Genomic DNA, 13,952 nt, shown 5'->3' with positions numbered 1-13,952 from the left:
GGCTCCTCCCCGCTCACTTCCAGTACGTGCCCTGTATACACGCAAGATTCTTGTCTGATATCAGCCCTGAACCGATTGTGAACCATTGCACTTGTGTACCTAGCCTTAGAAACAACAAACTTTATAAGAGACAATAATAAAACGCAGGCTGAGGTTCTTGCATTGTGGGGGTGACAATAGTTATGTTTTAAGATTGTCACTCAGTTTGATCCCCTATTGTGGGGATCAGAAAGTTGGCTCAGAGCGGCCATGCAGCCAAAGATGGAGCATAAACACATAGACAGAAAATGTCCAAAATAGGATAGAAAGAGTATTCCCCCCTTCCCCATGCAATAAAATATTTGTTCAGAGTGTCTGTGGATGTATTCTCTATAGAATGTCAGCTAACTCATTGTTCACAAGCCCACAGATATTCTGTATGCGTTATATATGTTAGTTTGTATACTTTCATTTTTTACTTGACTCTCTGTTGTGTCAAAAACAGTTTATTTATGTTGTGCCTCTCCATCAGTCTCTCTCACAGACTGTAAATGAGAAAGTATTGAAATCTATGGATAATAAAACAAACAAAGTTTAGTCATTCCATTTTTTATCTGACTCTTTTATTAAAGGGTATATCAGGACAATAAAAATGTGCATGTTGCCCTATGTATAATCCCATTAGGGATAAAAAAAACACCTGGTGATCTGCCAGAAATGTACTCCTAATTTCCTGTTGTGGGCTAACACAATGCTGTTTCTGGATGGACATCTCCAGAAATAGTGTCTGCCCTGTTTCTTGCCAAACTGCAAATGCTCTCCTCCCCATATCTATAGCACCGGAGAACAATGTTTTGTGGTCCAAGATAAGATATATCACAAACTGCTTTCAGTTGTTTGTTTGTTGTATATTTTGTACCCAAAAAGGAGGCAAATACAAGAAGGTCTATGGCTACGTACACACTTGCAATAATTGTCGTTGGAAACAAACAATTTACAAACTATAGTTTGATAATCGTTAACAAAAAAAGTGCACAACGACACCGATGAACGAGGAATATCGCTGGAAACGAACAACCGTCCTGGCGGATCTGATTGGGCTATGATCATTTGCTATCTATTGTGTGTTGTTCAGTGATTGGGGATGGTTCTGCAGTACACTTTCTTCGGTACACGTCACTTCCTGCATCATTCAAACGATTGCATCTAGTGTGTGTACATTATTGGTGGATTATATTTGAACGATCTTATCTTTACAGCATGTACAGAATCATACACTATACAGTCTTTAAAAATAATAGTGAATAATCGTTGATCTGTCGTTAGTCGTTGGATTTCTAACGACGATTATTGCACATGTGTACCTAGCCTATGTTAGGATTTACATACACGTCAGTATTTTTGGACTGGCTCTGCCACTTTATATATTTTTAGTGTTGTAAGTGTAATTGTAATTTATCATTTTTTATGAATATTTTGTGAGTAGTTCAATTTTTTGAGGTGCTCAAGCTGTGGCTTATAAAATTGGACTACACCTTTTTCCCAAAAAATTGCACCCAGGCACGTCCTGTACTGCAGAAGGGACAGGGGATGTCCCTTTTGCAATAAAATAACCTTATGTGTCTGATTGCAGTTTTAAAAAATACACTCACCTTTCCCGGTTCTGTTACAGATGCTGCCATCATTTCCTCTTCCTTTCGTCCTGATTCCTATTTTCAGCCATCTTGATTGGCTGGGCTGCGATGATAACAACAATCAGTCCCAGCATCCTCAGGGGTGTCCTAGGTTCCTACCATGAGCTAATATAACTCTATTTGGGGTTAAATTAGAATACATTATTTCCCTGGTGCTTATTTTTGTATAATATGGTGTGAAATAACATAGCCAACAAGTCTCATTTTTACCAGCTCAAGGTCAGCAAGCTAAACATTGATCTTGAAAGATTACAGACTCCGGTAACTTGGCTTTTAAGGAAATTAAAAAATAAAAGTGCAAATGCAAAAGTGCAATGCAATAAAAAATAAAAGATTTTAGGAATATGCAGTGAAATTGGCACATTTTTTTAACAGCCTGCAGCCTCCTGGAATACATGACTGTGGGTTTCCACGGCAGAATCTATATATATATATAATTAAAGTGGAAGTAAACCCAAAACAAAAGAAAATCACACTTACCTTCAATCCTCCAGATCAGTCTGTCTCGGGAGTTTTCTTTCCATGCCTGAGATCTGCAGTTTAAGGGCTCATTCTGCGCATGTCTGGCATGTGCAGAAGGTCAGCCAAGAGCCTCCTGGGATGCATGACGTAGGTATCCCTGGAGGCTCAGCACTCCCAATAATTCTTGATTGCCGAGACGATCAAAAATTAAAGGGGCCAGTGCTGCACCTTGCAATTTTTTTTTTAAACAGGTGTTGCATTTAAAAAAAAAAAACAAAACAAACAAAATTTCTTTTCTTAAATAAAAGGGTTGTCTACCCTTTATGTAAAGTGAAAATTTTGAGTTTAGGTACCCTTTAATTTAACTTGGTGCTACTATGAATAGGATAACCACCTGAAAGCCTTTGTAGGCTTTGACAGTACAACTTACTCAATGTTTATGTATAATTAATACACAAGCCGTTTTTATTTTTTCATTGACTTCAATATAGTTTTGAGATTTTTTTTAAATCATTTTCTATTTCTTCACATTTTCAAGTTCCTATTTACTTTATGTTTGTTAAAACCAGACAGGAACAGCCTGTAAAAAGGAGGCTGAAGAGTTTGCTAAAAAAGTGTGTAATTTTAGCACTGCACTATCAAATATATTTTCAGCAGGGTTTGAAAATGAGAAAATTGTTGGCCTTCCATGTGTAAAAATGTACGGTGTATTTCCTAAGCATTTTATTTGCTTAGAAGAACATCTAGGCGAGATTCATACCTTTCCGTGTGTTTTCCAATTTATTATTATGCATTAAGTTTATTACCATCAATTTTAAGTCATGCCATTGTCTTCAATAGAACTAATACAGTCATTGACGTGCCTGCATTAGTGGATTTTATTTTTATTATTACACAGTATTTATATAGCGCCAATATATTACACGGCGCTTTACAAAGCCCATAGTCATGTCACTAGCTGTCCCTCAAAGGAGCTCACAATCTAATGTCCCACCATAGTCATATGTCATTAATACAGTCTAATGTCAATTTTTGGGGGGCAGCCAATTAACCTAACTCCATGTTTTTGGAATGTGGGAAGAAACCGGAGTACCCAGAAGAAAACACACGGAGAACCTTCAAACTCCATTGCAGATAGTCTCCTGGCTGAGATTTGAACCCGGGACCCAGTGCTGCTGCAGGACAAGAGTGCTAACTTCAGAGCCACCGTGCTGCCCTTGTTTTTTTATATTAGGATTCCAACCGCTTATATTCAATTTAATTTGAGCAGTTGGGAACCACTTTGTGCACGTTTGCATTGTGTTGAATTGTGTTGCAGTCTCTTAAATAATGTCATGTTGCTTTTGGCTGTAATATTGCTTTTCTCCTTGTGCAGGAGAACTGCACTGCGACTCAAAATGACAAGAGCAGTGCATGCAAATATGGAAAGTTTGGTGCAGTTTGCTGCGTACTTGGCAGCAGCGGTTTGCAACTGAATGGTAAAAGGAGCTACAGTCTATCTTCATCCAGTCATTGTTATGTAACAACTTAAGCAAGAAGAATGGAAGAATAGGGCTTTAAGTAGTAACTTCCTTTTGAAAATATCAGTAGCTGTCTGGAATCTGACCAAAATTAAAATAAACTTTAAACCTTTGTTTGAGTTTTGGCTTGGAAGTAAGTGGTGAGCAGTATCGGCTGGATTCAGTCTTGGAATTGCATTTATACTCCTGTATTTGTAGAGGTTTCATTTCAGTAAATAAAAGCATATGAAATCATGCGTTAATGCACATGTCAATAAATGTTTTCACCTACATTATCACCTATATCGCCATGGCTTTTCATGTGCATTCATGCATAGGTGTGTACCCTGTCTTAGAAATAAAAATATTTAGTTTTATATGATTCATTTAGCAATTTAGCAATATTTAGCCATGTGGGGGTCTGTTTATAAAGCAGTGAATTTGATTTTTACTGAAACATTTCCTGGTGGAGAATAAATTACTGCCATTAAAACACATAGACCTGGAATATTGTTTCAGTAAATGTAATATTCACTGCTTAATAAAATGACCACCTGATGTCTCTGCACAAATAATGAACCAAATAACGTTGACCTACTTGCTTTATAGTTTTTCCACTGCTGTTAGGAAGTTATGTTGTTTTAGTCTCTCTAGTGTTTTATGACTTCTTTGGTTATTTGAAAATCTTCCTTCAGTGGATTGTAATTAAAATGCAGTATTCTCCTCTAGGTGGGAATAATCTGGAGCAGGTGGCCCCTGTATTGTAAACCTACTTTTCGGTAACCACCAAAAAACAGTCGGGGGATTACTACAAAGTGTACCCAGCTAAAATGTACTGGGGAGAACACTGAAATGACATTTAGCCATTCTTAACCACTTTTTCTGACTTTCGATAATTTTTTATTTGTACCATCCGCTCATGTCTTCTTATTTATTAATTAGTTTTGCATACAAAGAAAATATCAGCAGGTTTGGTTGGTGACGGCAATGGTGACAACAGCTGCCATAGAATGTATTGTCATGGTAGCATTACTACTTCGCCACCTATTATTACAAGTCTGTTAATGCAATCTGACCAATATGAGAAGAAAAGGCACCGATGTGGGGAGATAATGAAAGAGGTCATTAGCGTTTACAAAGAGTCACCCGTGGTTTTTTCCCCATATTTTCATACAGAATAGGATTTCCCTGAACAACACTTTAAAATTATTTTATGCTCAGGAATTGTATAGCATTTAGGTAAATTCCTCATCATAAATAATGTGGTTTTATTTTTGTCAGTCTCGTTTTCTAACTTGATAAAGCATGATCTGTCCGAGCCACTTTCCTTTGCTTCTGTCATCTGGGTCAATTTATCTTTAGCTATACACATGGAATCATTGAATTTGTGTCAAATAGTATTGTGTGCTAAAATGGTTATTACATTATAGGGTATTATCATATATGTACACTCAGTGTGGCCTCATTATACAGCTAAGAGGTTGGCGATCAAAGAGGCTGACTGATCATTAGAATACAGATATCAATCTAGTGCAGTCTTTCTCGACCTTTTAAAATGGAGGAACAATTGAAATAACCTTCAGGACACTTGATTGTCGTTGGAAATGATCTTTCCTGATCGTTTGCAGCGACAAACGACTGAAAAATAAACAAATGAGTGCTATATACAGCACCGTTCTGTTCTATAGAGAGGAGGCAGAACGAGTAAGCGGCACTCCGCTGAGCTCTCTTCCCTTCACTTTCATTGCGTCATTCATCCTCCTCTGTTCATGGATCCCCCAGGATGGATCCATGAATGAAGTTTGTCGATCTCTGTACACGTCAGATTCTGATCCAAGATGAGCTTGTATCAGCTGGGTATTATCTGAAGAGTGTACTTAGCATTAGGTAGCCTTGCTGTAATTTAGCTTAGCTAAAAAGAAAAAAAACTTAAAAAATGAGAGTAGGCAGGTTGTTTATGTCCCTTCTGCAATAAAATAAACTTTCCTGCCTGTTTGTAATTTTTTAAATACAAATACCTCTCCCCGCTCCAGCATCAGCACCGCCATCTTCACCCAATCCTCTGGGTTCGGGTCTTTAGCCATCTTTGTTGGCTAGGCAAGGATGTTGGAACTCTTGCACATTCACACAGGAGTTAAAATATTCCCGATACACGGCTATGCCAGAATTGTACAATGAGTGGGGCAGCCATTATAAATTGTACAAAATATAGAAGAGAGTTCTAGTTTCAAAAGTGGAAAAAATAGTGATGAAGAAAGTTAACAACAGAGATTCGAGTAAGAAAGCTGATGAAGTTGATAATAAAATTATGCAATTCTTTGTAAATGGCATTTTCTTCAGTATTAAATACATGTGATTTAAGAAAAAATAAATATGCAAAGCTCGCACATTTTTGTTTTAGGCCTGTACAAAGTTTCCTGTCCTATAGATTTAGTTTTATTGTAATTATTCCTAGCTCTGAAATGAGCGGTTGAGTTCCAGCATTAGAACATGTTCTTTCTTTTTATCTTTCTCCCAGAGGCTGATATGATCTTATTTGTGTCAGACATTCTCCGGATATTGGAGTGGCCAGGATAGGAAGCTCTCGGAATTCCTTGTTATGTCAGTTGAATGCTTATACTTAGACTTTTAATTTTGTAGTTGGTTATCATCCCACATTCTGGCACTGGGAATGTTGTCAGGTCGGGAAGGAAGGAGCGGGATAAACAAGGCACTCCCTACAGTTTTCATCTCCCCTATTCTAACTTACAGTCTATGGAAGTCTATTGGGACGGCTAAATCACTCACATGTGATTATCTATAGAAAATAGAAAGAAACCTTAACAACAAATGCCAGTAACAGCTTCAAAAAGATTTCCTAGCATCTCATTATGTAATATTATCACTCTCAGTATTCTCTCCAGCTGTAGATAGCTGGTGGCTTCTGTTTTGTGACCCAACTTTTAGGTAAACAACCAAAAACAGCGGGGTGGTTTTTAAAAATTGCTGGGGGGTGAGCCCAGCTAAATGTAACTGGGGTAAACACAGAATCTTTATTATAAAGAAGACTATCAAGGGACTCACAAGACAGTTTGCCAGAATGAAGATGAATAAAAGAAGACCTTGTTTCTACACCAAGTCCTATTCAGCATCATAAATCTCAGGGACAAAAAATACTCCTCCCCAGTTACCTCACGAAATACTGCTACCTTGTTGGCTTTTGTCTAGGAGAGATGTCAAATGAAGTTCTCACAGAATCCAGGAAAGTTGGAAATGCCAAGGAACACAAACATTTTTGATATAGAGTTTGAAAAAATGGAACAAGCTTATAAACGTGATTGTTCCATCAACAATTACTTTCATTTAATTTTCCATATATCCTTAATAATTACTAAAAATGTATGCTGTCTCACATTTCATTTCAGCTTCTCCTTTCTCAATGGGAAAAAATATTTGGAAATTGTGTACGCTGTAAATTGATATGCATGGCCCATAAATAGTAGGTTCTCTCGTGGCTCTCATTATCTTATATTTAGTACTTCAAAGCTAAAAATATACTCTTATATGATGCATTTCTCCCACGCATATGGAAGGATTTCTTGTGCATGCGTGCTGGCACTGCTTCTGTATGGTTAGGACGAATGTATGACATAAATGTGCTCAGGGATCAGGACGACCCAATTCTTATTTTCTCAGAGAAATACTAAACTGATATCCTATAATGTGTATGATTACCAAATGTCTGTGCAAAATCCATGCTGAATATTGTCCTTACATAAAGTTACTTTCAATGGACCCCACTTAAGCCCATATAAAGCTTAATTTTAATAATAATTTAAATAATCTGCAGTAATTAAAATAAAAAAAGTGACCCTTCCTCTAGTACTTACCCTGGCCTTGTTCTCTGCAGACTCATTACTTTGCAGTCCAGCACCAGTCCTCAAGCATCGACCCTGTTGTTCCCTGTTCTATACCATTCTTTATTGGTACTGTAAATCATGATTACTCAGTTGTGAAAAGTATATGTTATTGCTACTGGCATGTATATTAGGCTGCTACTGATTTTGTACTCGACCAACTAGTGAGATCAAAATTCCAATGAGAAATTGATTGGTCAGATGCCCCACTGCTCAAACATCGTCCTACCCTTGTAAACTGATCATTTATTGGAGAGAAAGAAAATCATCAGTCAAATATGCAGCATAATTTATAAACATGATACATCGTGTATTTTCAATTGAGATTTTCCAACACGTCCCGTCACTTCTCAACTGGAGGTTGAAAGTGCATTCTACTTCCAGTTTACTGACTGGATGGATGATCAGTTGCCAAATAACTTCCCGTGTGTATCCTTAGGCTACCCATTTTTCTAAGCAGTTATTTTCTTGAGAAGTCTGGTGCCAGGATGATTACTGTTACCATACTTCTGCTCTTTTGCAGCCAGAATTTGCCAAAAACGAGCTACATTGAATAAAGAATTGTACCAGCATTAGTTAGGAGTTGCTAATGACAGATAAATACAGACAGTGAGAAGAGCTTACGATATAGGAGGTGGGGGATATCTCTGAATAGCAGTTATGGACAGAAGAGCAATCCATATATTAGGCCAACCTCCCCCTACTGATTTTCCTGAATCTCATTGTATTTCTCATTAGTTATCCATTACTGTAACTATGCTAGAAGGATCCAGCCTCTAGATGAAACCCTTGCTCTATTGAATATATAGAGCTAACTACATGGATTTACCATCAGTAGTTCTATTCAATGTTTAAAATTGATCCTGTGTGTAGTTTTCCCTTTATATAACCTGTATGTAGTATTTGTGTATAAATTATCATTTTTTATCAAGACATCATCTCTGCTGTAGTGATAAGTTGCTGAGATGTAATTGTAAAGCAGCACCTTTTATGTTGATCAAAGCAGTTCTTCATGAGCCTACTTGTGTGTGCCTCAGCTGTTTGGTTACCAAGCACTCTAATAATGATGCAGCTATACCTCTGTATTCCCTAGGAGGAAGACAGAGAGGTGACCTTTGCATTAGGTTTAATGTCATTCTCTGAGATTTCAGTGTGACACGGGCTACTTTCCTCACAGGGACCAATGATGAATTGTGAGATGGCATCATTAGCCATACTTGATAGCAATGTAGGTGAACACAGGCTGACAGGTAAGAAACAGCACCGATTGTCATATGCAATCCTTCTTTAAAATTTCAGGCTAGCTAAAAATCTTAAAAAATCCAGTTATCTTGCAATGGTCAATGTCCTAGGCTGCGTACACATGTGCAATAATTGTTTTTGGAAAGGATACATAAACAGCTTACTGCTCGATACATGAATGAGTGCTGTACATATAGAATCGTTCCGATCAATGGAGAAGTGAGGGGAAGAACGACAGAGCGGCACCCCGCTTCTCTTTCTCCCCTTCACTTTTATTACAGTCGTTCCTTTGTTAGTCATCAGTGAATCCGACAGGGTGCACGACGAGGGATATACACATGGCAGATTCTCGTTCGATATCAGAACTGAGGCGATTATCGGACCAGAATCATCTGACGTGTGTAGGTAGCCTTAGAGGTAGATATGTAGTCAGTAAGAGATTGTGTGTCCAACCTCCAATTCTTTGTTTCAGCAGATGTGTGGGGTGCTTGCCCAGTGGTCAGTAGAGTTAGACCTGGTGCACTCCATAATCTACTCTTCGTTACAGAATTGGTCCCCATTGCTCCTGTCTTCTCTTCAGTACAAGTCTGTTTATGGACAGGATACCTCAGCAATAATTAAAACAACCCCAGATCTCCCTGGAAGGTCCTTACATCTGAGCCATTCTTTTATACAAATTTCTATTTTCAGGAAATACTAAAATTAAGCTGTTCAGACTAACCCAGCACCTGGACAAGGAAGAGGATACAACATGCTGCAACTTTGGATGCCTGCACTTCATATCTCAGTAGATTTCAATGTTTTAAAGTTGACAACGTCTTTATGAGCAGAAGTGCCTTATAGAATAAAGCTCTGAATACATCACATCAAATCTGTGCTAAACTTAAATCAGAAGTTACCTAGAGTTGTCAGACCAACCTTGATTAATCCGAAAAGCCCTCCAAGGGGCCCCAACAGCTGGGGCATAGCTGAGTTGTTGCTTGAAGCTGGTTTTGCATTCCTTCCCTTCACTTTGGGAAGGAAACTTTACTAGAGGCAGGTCAAATGCCAGACAGAAGGATGTGCAGGTCACAGTAATCCAGCAAGAAGGTCAAATCCCATGAAAACAGACCCTATACCATGTTTTATGGGTCATGGGCCAGTTAGGAAGTCTAGAAGAATGGAGCCAAAGTGTTGCTAAGATTAGATTTTGCACCACAGGGTAATATTTAAAGTGGTAAGTGGTATTTGTAGGCATCATTAGCCGAATGTCGATTTTTTTTTTTCTAATAATCTTATGTTTATGTTTGGTATAAAGATATATAATACTTGTAGTTAGGATGGAAGATTGCAGACTCAAAACTGGACAGATTTGAACAAACTCATCTGGGTTGTTTGGGATACCTGATTAAAATCAGCTTTATGCAAGATAGTACCCTGATATTTAGGATTGATTCATTACTTACAGATAGGGTTAACTCAACAGATTCATATCATCTTTTGAGTATACAATCACATGAACTAATCTCACATATTTGTATTCAGCACACATTTTAACATTCCAGATCATGCTGACATTGAGTGAAATAGAAACCGCCATATCATGACTGAATAGATAAAAGCTGGCTTGGGATTCACTTCTAATACTGGCAAGTGAGATTTAAAATGATACAATTAGGCTGTAATAAACCTTGTATTGTTAGTTTTATAACATACTCCTAGCAACATCAGATATGCAGACTGAATATGATTTATTGTCCATAGTTGATATGCTTATCTTTGTGGTGTGGTTAATGCACCACACAATGCCACTTGATAGTTCCTGTTTTTCTATTTACTTCAATCACTGTTTAGTTTTTATCACACTAAGAGAAAGAATTTTAAAAGGCCTTGCACTATTATCTGCAATTAATAGGAAGATCACAACAGTACTCATTAAGGATTGCATGACATGAGAAGTATTATATAATACATAAGGGGGTGCTTTTTATGAAATGTGGTAGCATTTTTTTTCATTAGCATTTTTTCAAAGGTTTCCCATGGGAAGACAAACCTGTGAAAGAAGAGTGTAAATACCTTTTCTGCTGCCTATGTTCAGCAAACACCACCCCATTTCCTAGAAAGTTGTCTAAGCAATATGTGCATTAGGGTTGATCTTCTGAATCCCTCTCATCTCTGCCCGGTTCCTTCTGCTGACCTATAGTACATAATAGTGATGTAAAGGTCAGCAGGAGGAAGCCGTGAGAGCTGTGGGAAGTCCAGAAGACCAACACCCCTGAAAGTGTCTTGAAAGTGCCATGAAAGTTTCTGAGTCTACTTGGTGGACCAATTTTAGCAGTGTGGGCAGTTGAAAAGTACTACTTGGTCATTGACCAGGAGCAAAAAAAGTGTACTTGTCTGTCAGTCAACTGAAAGCAAAACTATCAGTAGTATAGCCAGGGATAGGTCAGCAACTGCAGCTGAGCTAATTCTTTAAAATGTGTATAAAGGCAATGTTTATTGCTTTGGAAGTAGTGAAGGGTTAGACCCACTGCCAAACATGTACTGTGGTCTGTGCCTCTGCTGGGGAAAAATCGTCCACCCTTTTAGTGAGACTGAGAGGAAATCAAACATTTGGGTTGCCATTGAAGCAAATTTAGGTGAGCAAAGATCATTCAATAGAGACTCTTGTTCCATAGACAACTCTCTGGGATGATTATCGTATTTACTCTGAAGAGATCTTCTCTCATTTACTGTCATGTCTTTAGTACAAGAGGCAAGCATATAATCCTCCCCAGCTCTTATAAAAGCGTAAAAGGTTTTGGCTAAACAAATGTACTGTTGTGTCTAGGTGAATGTTCCACATTAGGAGCACAACAATGATTTATTATGGAAATTTTAACATAAGTTTTCCATTGACAGATATGTTACATTGTAACCATGATGGCATTCATTGTTATGTATTATTGAGCAATGATATATTGGTTAGATTTTGGTTAGTAACTATTTCTTTTTGTATGGGATAAATTAATGTTTTAGCTGTTAAGTTGTTAGAGTTGAGAGCTCAGTTGACCAAAATATCCTTGCCAGTTTTCAGAAGCCAGAAGGACACACAGATGCCAGGATACCAATGCAAACCACATTGACAACACTTTTAACACTGCACCTTTATTTACACACCACTGTTATATTTGACTTCTGATTGCTCTATGCTGTCAGGAATAACGGATTTAAGGGAAACTTGGCAGAACCGGTTGAGAGCAGACATGCTTCTCTTATCCTTGATATATAAGCGCAGCTTATCTCTAAAAGTTTCTCCTAGAAAGCTGTATATGAGCGGGTTTAAGCAACTGTTGGAGAAAGCTGCTAGGTTTACAATGTGACCTGTTAGTGGATGGTTATGCCGGAAAGATTGATTATTCTGCTGGTCATCATTATTCTGGAGGAGTCCAATGCTAATAAATACATTCTCTGGTAGCCAGCAGATAAAGAACACCAAGACAACAACCACAATCATTCTCATCGCCTTCTGCCTCCTTGGTCTTAGGTGCCGGTGTTTGTGAGCCCTAACCAACACACGAATGATCAATGAATAGCACAGACCAATTATTACAAAGGGAATGATAAACCCAAGTGTTATTTCCAACCACTGAATTTCCTTGACGTCTGCAAAGCAGAAATGCCTGTCCTCAGTGTGCTGTACTTGGACCGCTGTGAATGGCAGCAAAGTGGCAGAGATGGACGCCATCCAGATGAGTCCACAACTTATCCTGGCGTGCTCTTTAGTCCTAAAAATGTTAGATTTCATTACTTTTGTCAGTGCAATATACCTGTCAAAGCTCATCCACGTGAGAAAAAAAATGCTGCTGTACATATTAATTTGAAGGAAAAGGGACATGAAAGTGCACAATATCGTAATATCATAATATTTCTCACTGAGGTTAAAGACTTCAATAAGAGAGTCTGCCACTAGGATGAGATCAGCCGCTGCCAAGTTGATGAAATACAAGTCCGGGATGGTCATCTTTTCTCGAAAGCGAATGTTTACAACCAAGATCATAATGTTTCCAATGAAGCCAATTGGGAAAAGCAGTATAGTGTAAAGGCAGGATAAGATAAGCCCAATAAAATAGTGCTTGTTCATATCAAACAGGCCATTTGCAGCCAGGCTTTCATTGCTATAATACGAGGTGTTCAACTCCATTAATGAAAAATTCCAAGTGACTGATGGTTCTGCTGTGCCATACTCATCCATTGTGGGATTTTAATTAAAGGAAAATATGTGCCATAAAATAAAATGAAAGCGATGTTTATATCCATACTGTGGTCAGCAGAGAATACTGCCTTACTGTATAGCCATGACCTTCTAGTAGCAGTCAATTACAGTAGATCATTTCACGGCTGCTCCCTCCTCCCTGGACCACATCTGAAGACCTGTGTTCACATAAAAGCATGAGACCCGTGCAAGCCGCAGAACTCATGGCAAGTCTTCTGCTCAGCTGCATTTCCATAACCTGATTGATGTACTTGAAAAACCAATATAAATAATACAGAGAGCATGTATTTAGAATCCCATGTTCCTCTCTTCAAAGGGCTGTGTTTTTCTGCCAGCAAAGCAGCTGAAAAAGACAAATATATTTTATTTAAATATATCAGAATATTAGACATGTTTGTAACCATGACATATCTATGTGACCTTTCCATTGCTTTTTTGGCTACTATGTCTTTTATACTTCTCTTGGACATATAAGCTTATAGGTGGGAAATATTTATCTGGTGAGCATTGCTGTAAATTATTGCGGTGACCCCTTGGCAAATCCCGACAGCTTTGTGACCCATTGACACAATATCTAATCTTAGTACATGGCTTATTCATCTACAATGACCAGGCTTCTATATCCCTCATTCCCATGTGGCAAACTTGCAGCATTCACGTCAGGTCTCCAGCACAGCAGAAAGTAGCTAGAGTTTGTCTTTAACCCCTTCCCGCACACACTCTGTATATAAATATTAATGAGGTTCCTCCTTTAGGACTCCTTGGGTCTATTTATAAAGCATTTCCCGGTATGGGGACTTTCCAGGTCCACGTGTTTTCAATGGCATTGATTGTGCATCAGGGAATGTTTTGGGTAATGTCAGATTCACTGCTTTATAAATAGACTCCCTTGTGTAGCTGGGGCTCTCAATCGCCAGTGCCAACCTCCATTGGAACTACAGCCTAA

The 13,952-nt window shown here is 38.2% G+C and overlaps 2 protein-coding genes across 2 annotated transcripts in view; one reads left to right on the top strand and one right to left on the bottom strand.

Moving 5' to 3' along the window:
- CHLSN (cholesin) overlaps nt 1-13,952 on the top strand; it is a 187,762-nt gene that overhangs the window by 23,430 nt on the left and 150,380 nt on the right. The gene's annotated exons all lie outside the window — the stretch shown is intronic.
- GPER1 (G protein-coupled estrogen receptor 1) overlaps nt 11,878-13,952 on the bottom strand; it is a 9,852-nt gene continuing 7,777 nt past the window's right edge. Inside the window, exon 2 of the mRNA XM_072417713.1 lies at nt 11,878-13,349. Within this exon, the coding sequence (XP_072273814.1) occupies nt 11,903-12,985 (1,083 nt within the window). The 5' untranslated portion in view covers nt 12,986-13,349 and the 3' untranslated portion in view covers nt 11,878-11,902. The remainder of the gene's footprint in view (nt 13,350-13,952) is intronic.

The sequence above is a fragment of the Pyxicephalus adspersus genome, chromosome 7 (assembly GCF_032062135.1).
Source record: "Pyxicephalus adspersus chromosome 7, UCB_Pads_2.0, whole genome shotgun sequence".
Classification (NCBI taxonomy): Eukaryota; Metazoa; Chordata; class Amphibia; order Anura; family Pyxicephalidae; genus Pyxicephalus; species Pyxicephalus adspersus.
This window is presented reverse-complemented; position numbering and strand designations above follow the sequence as displayed.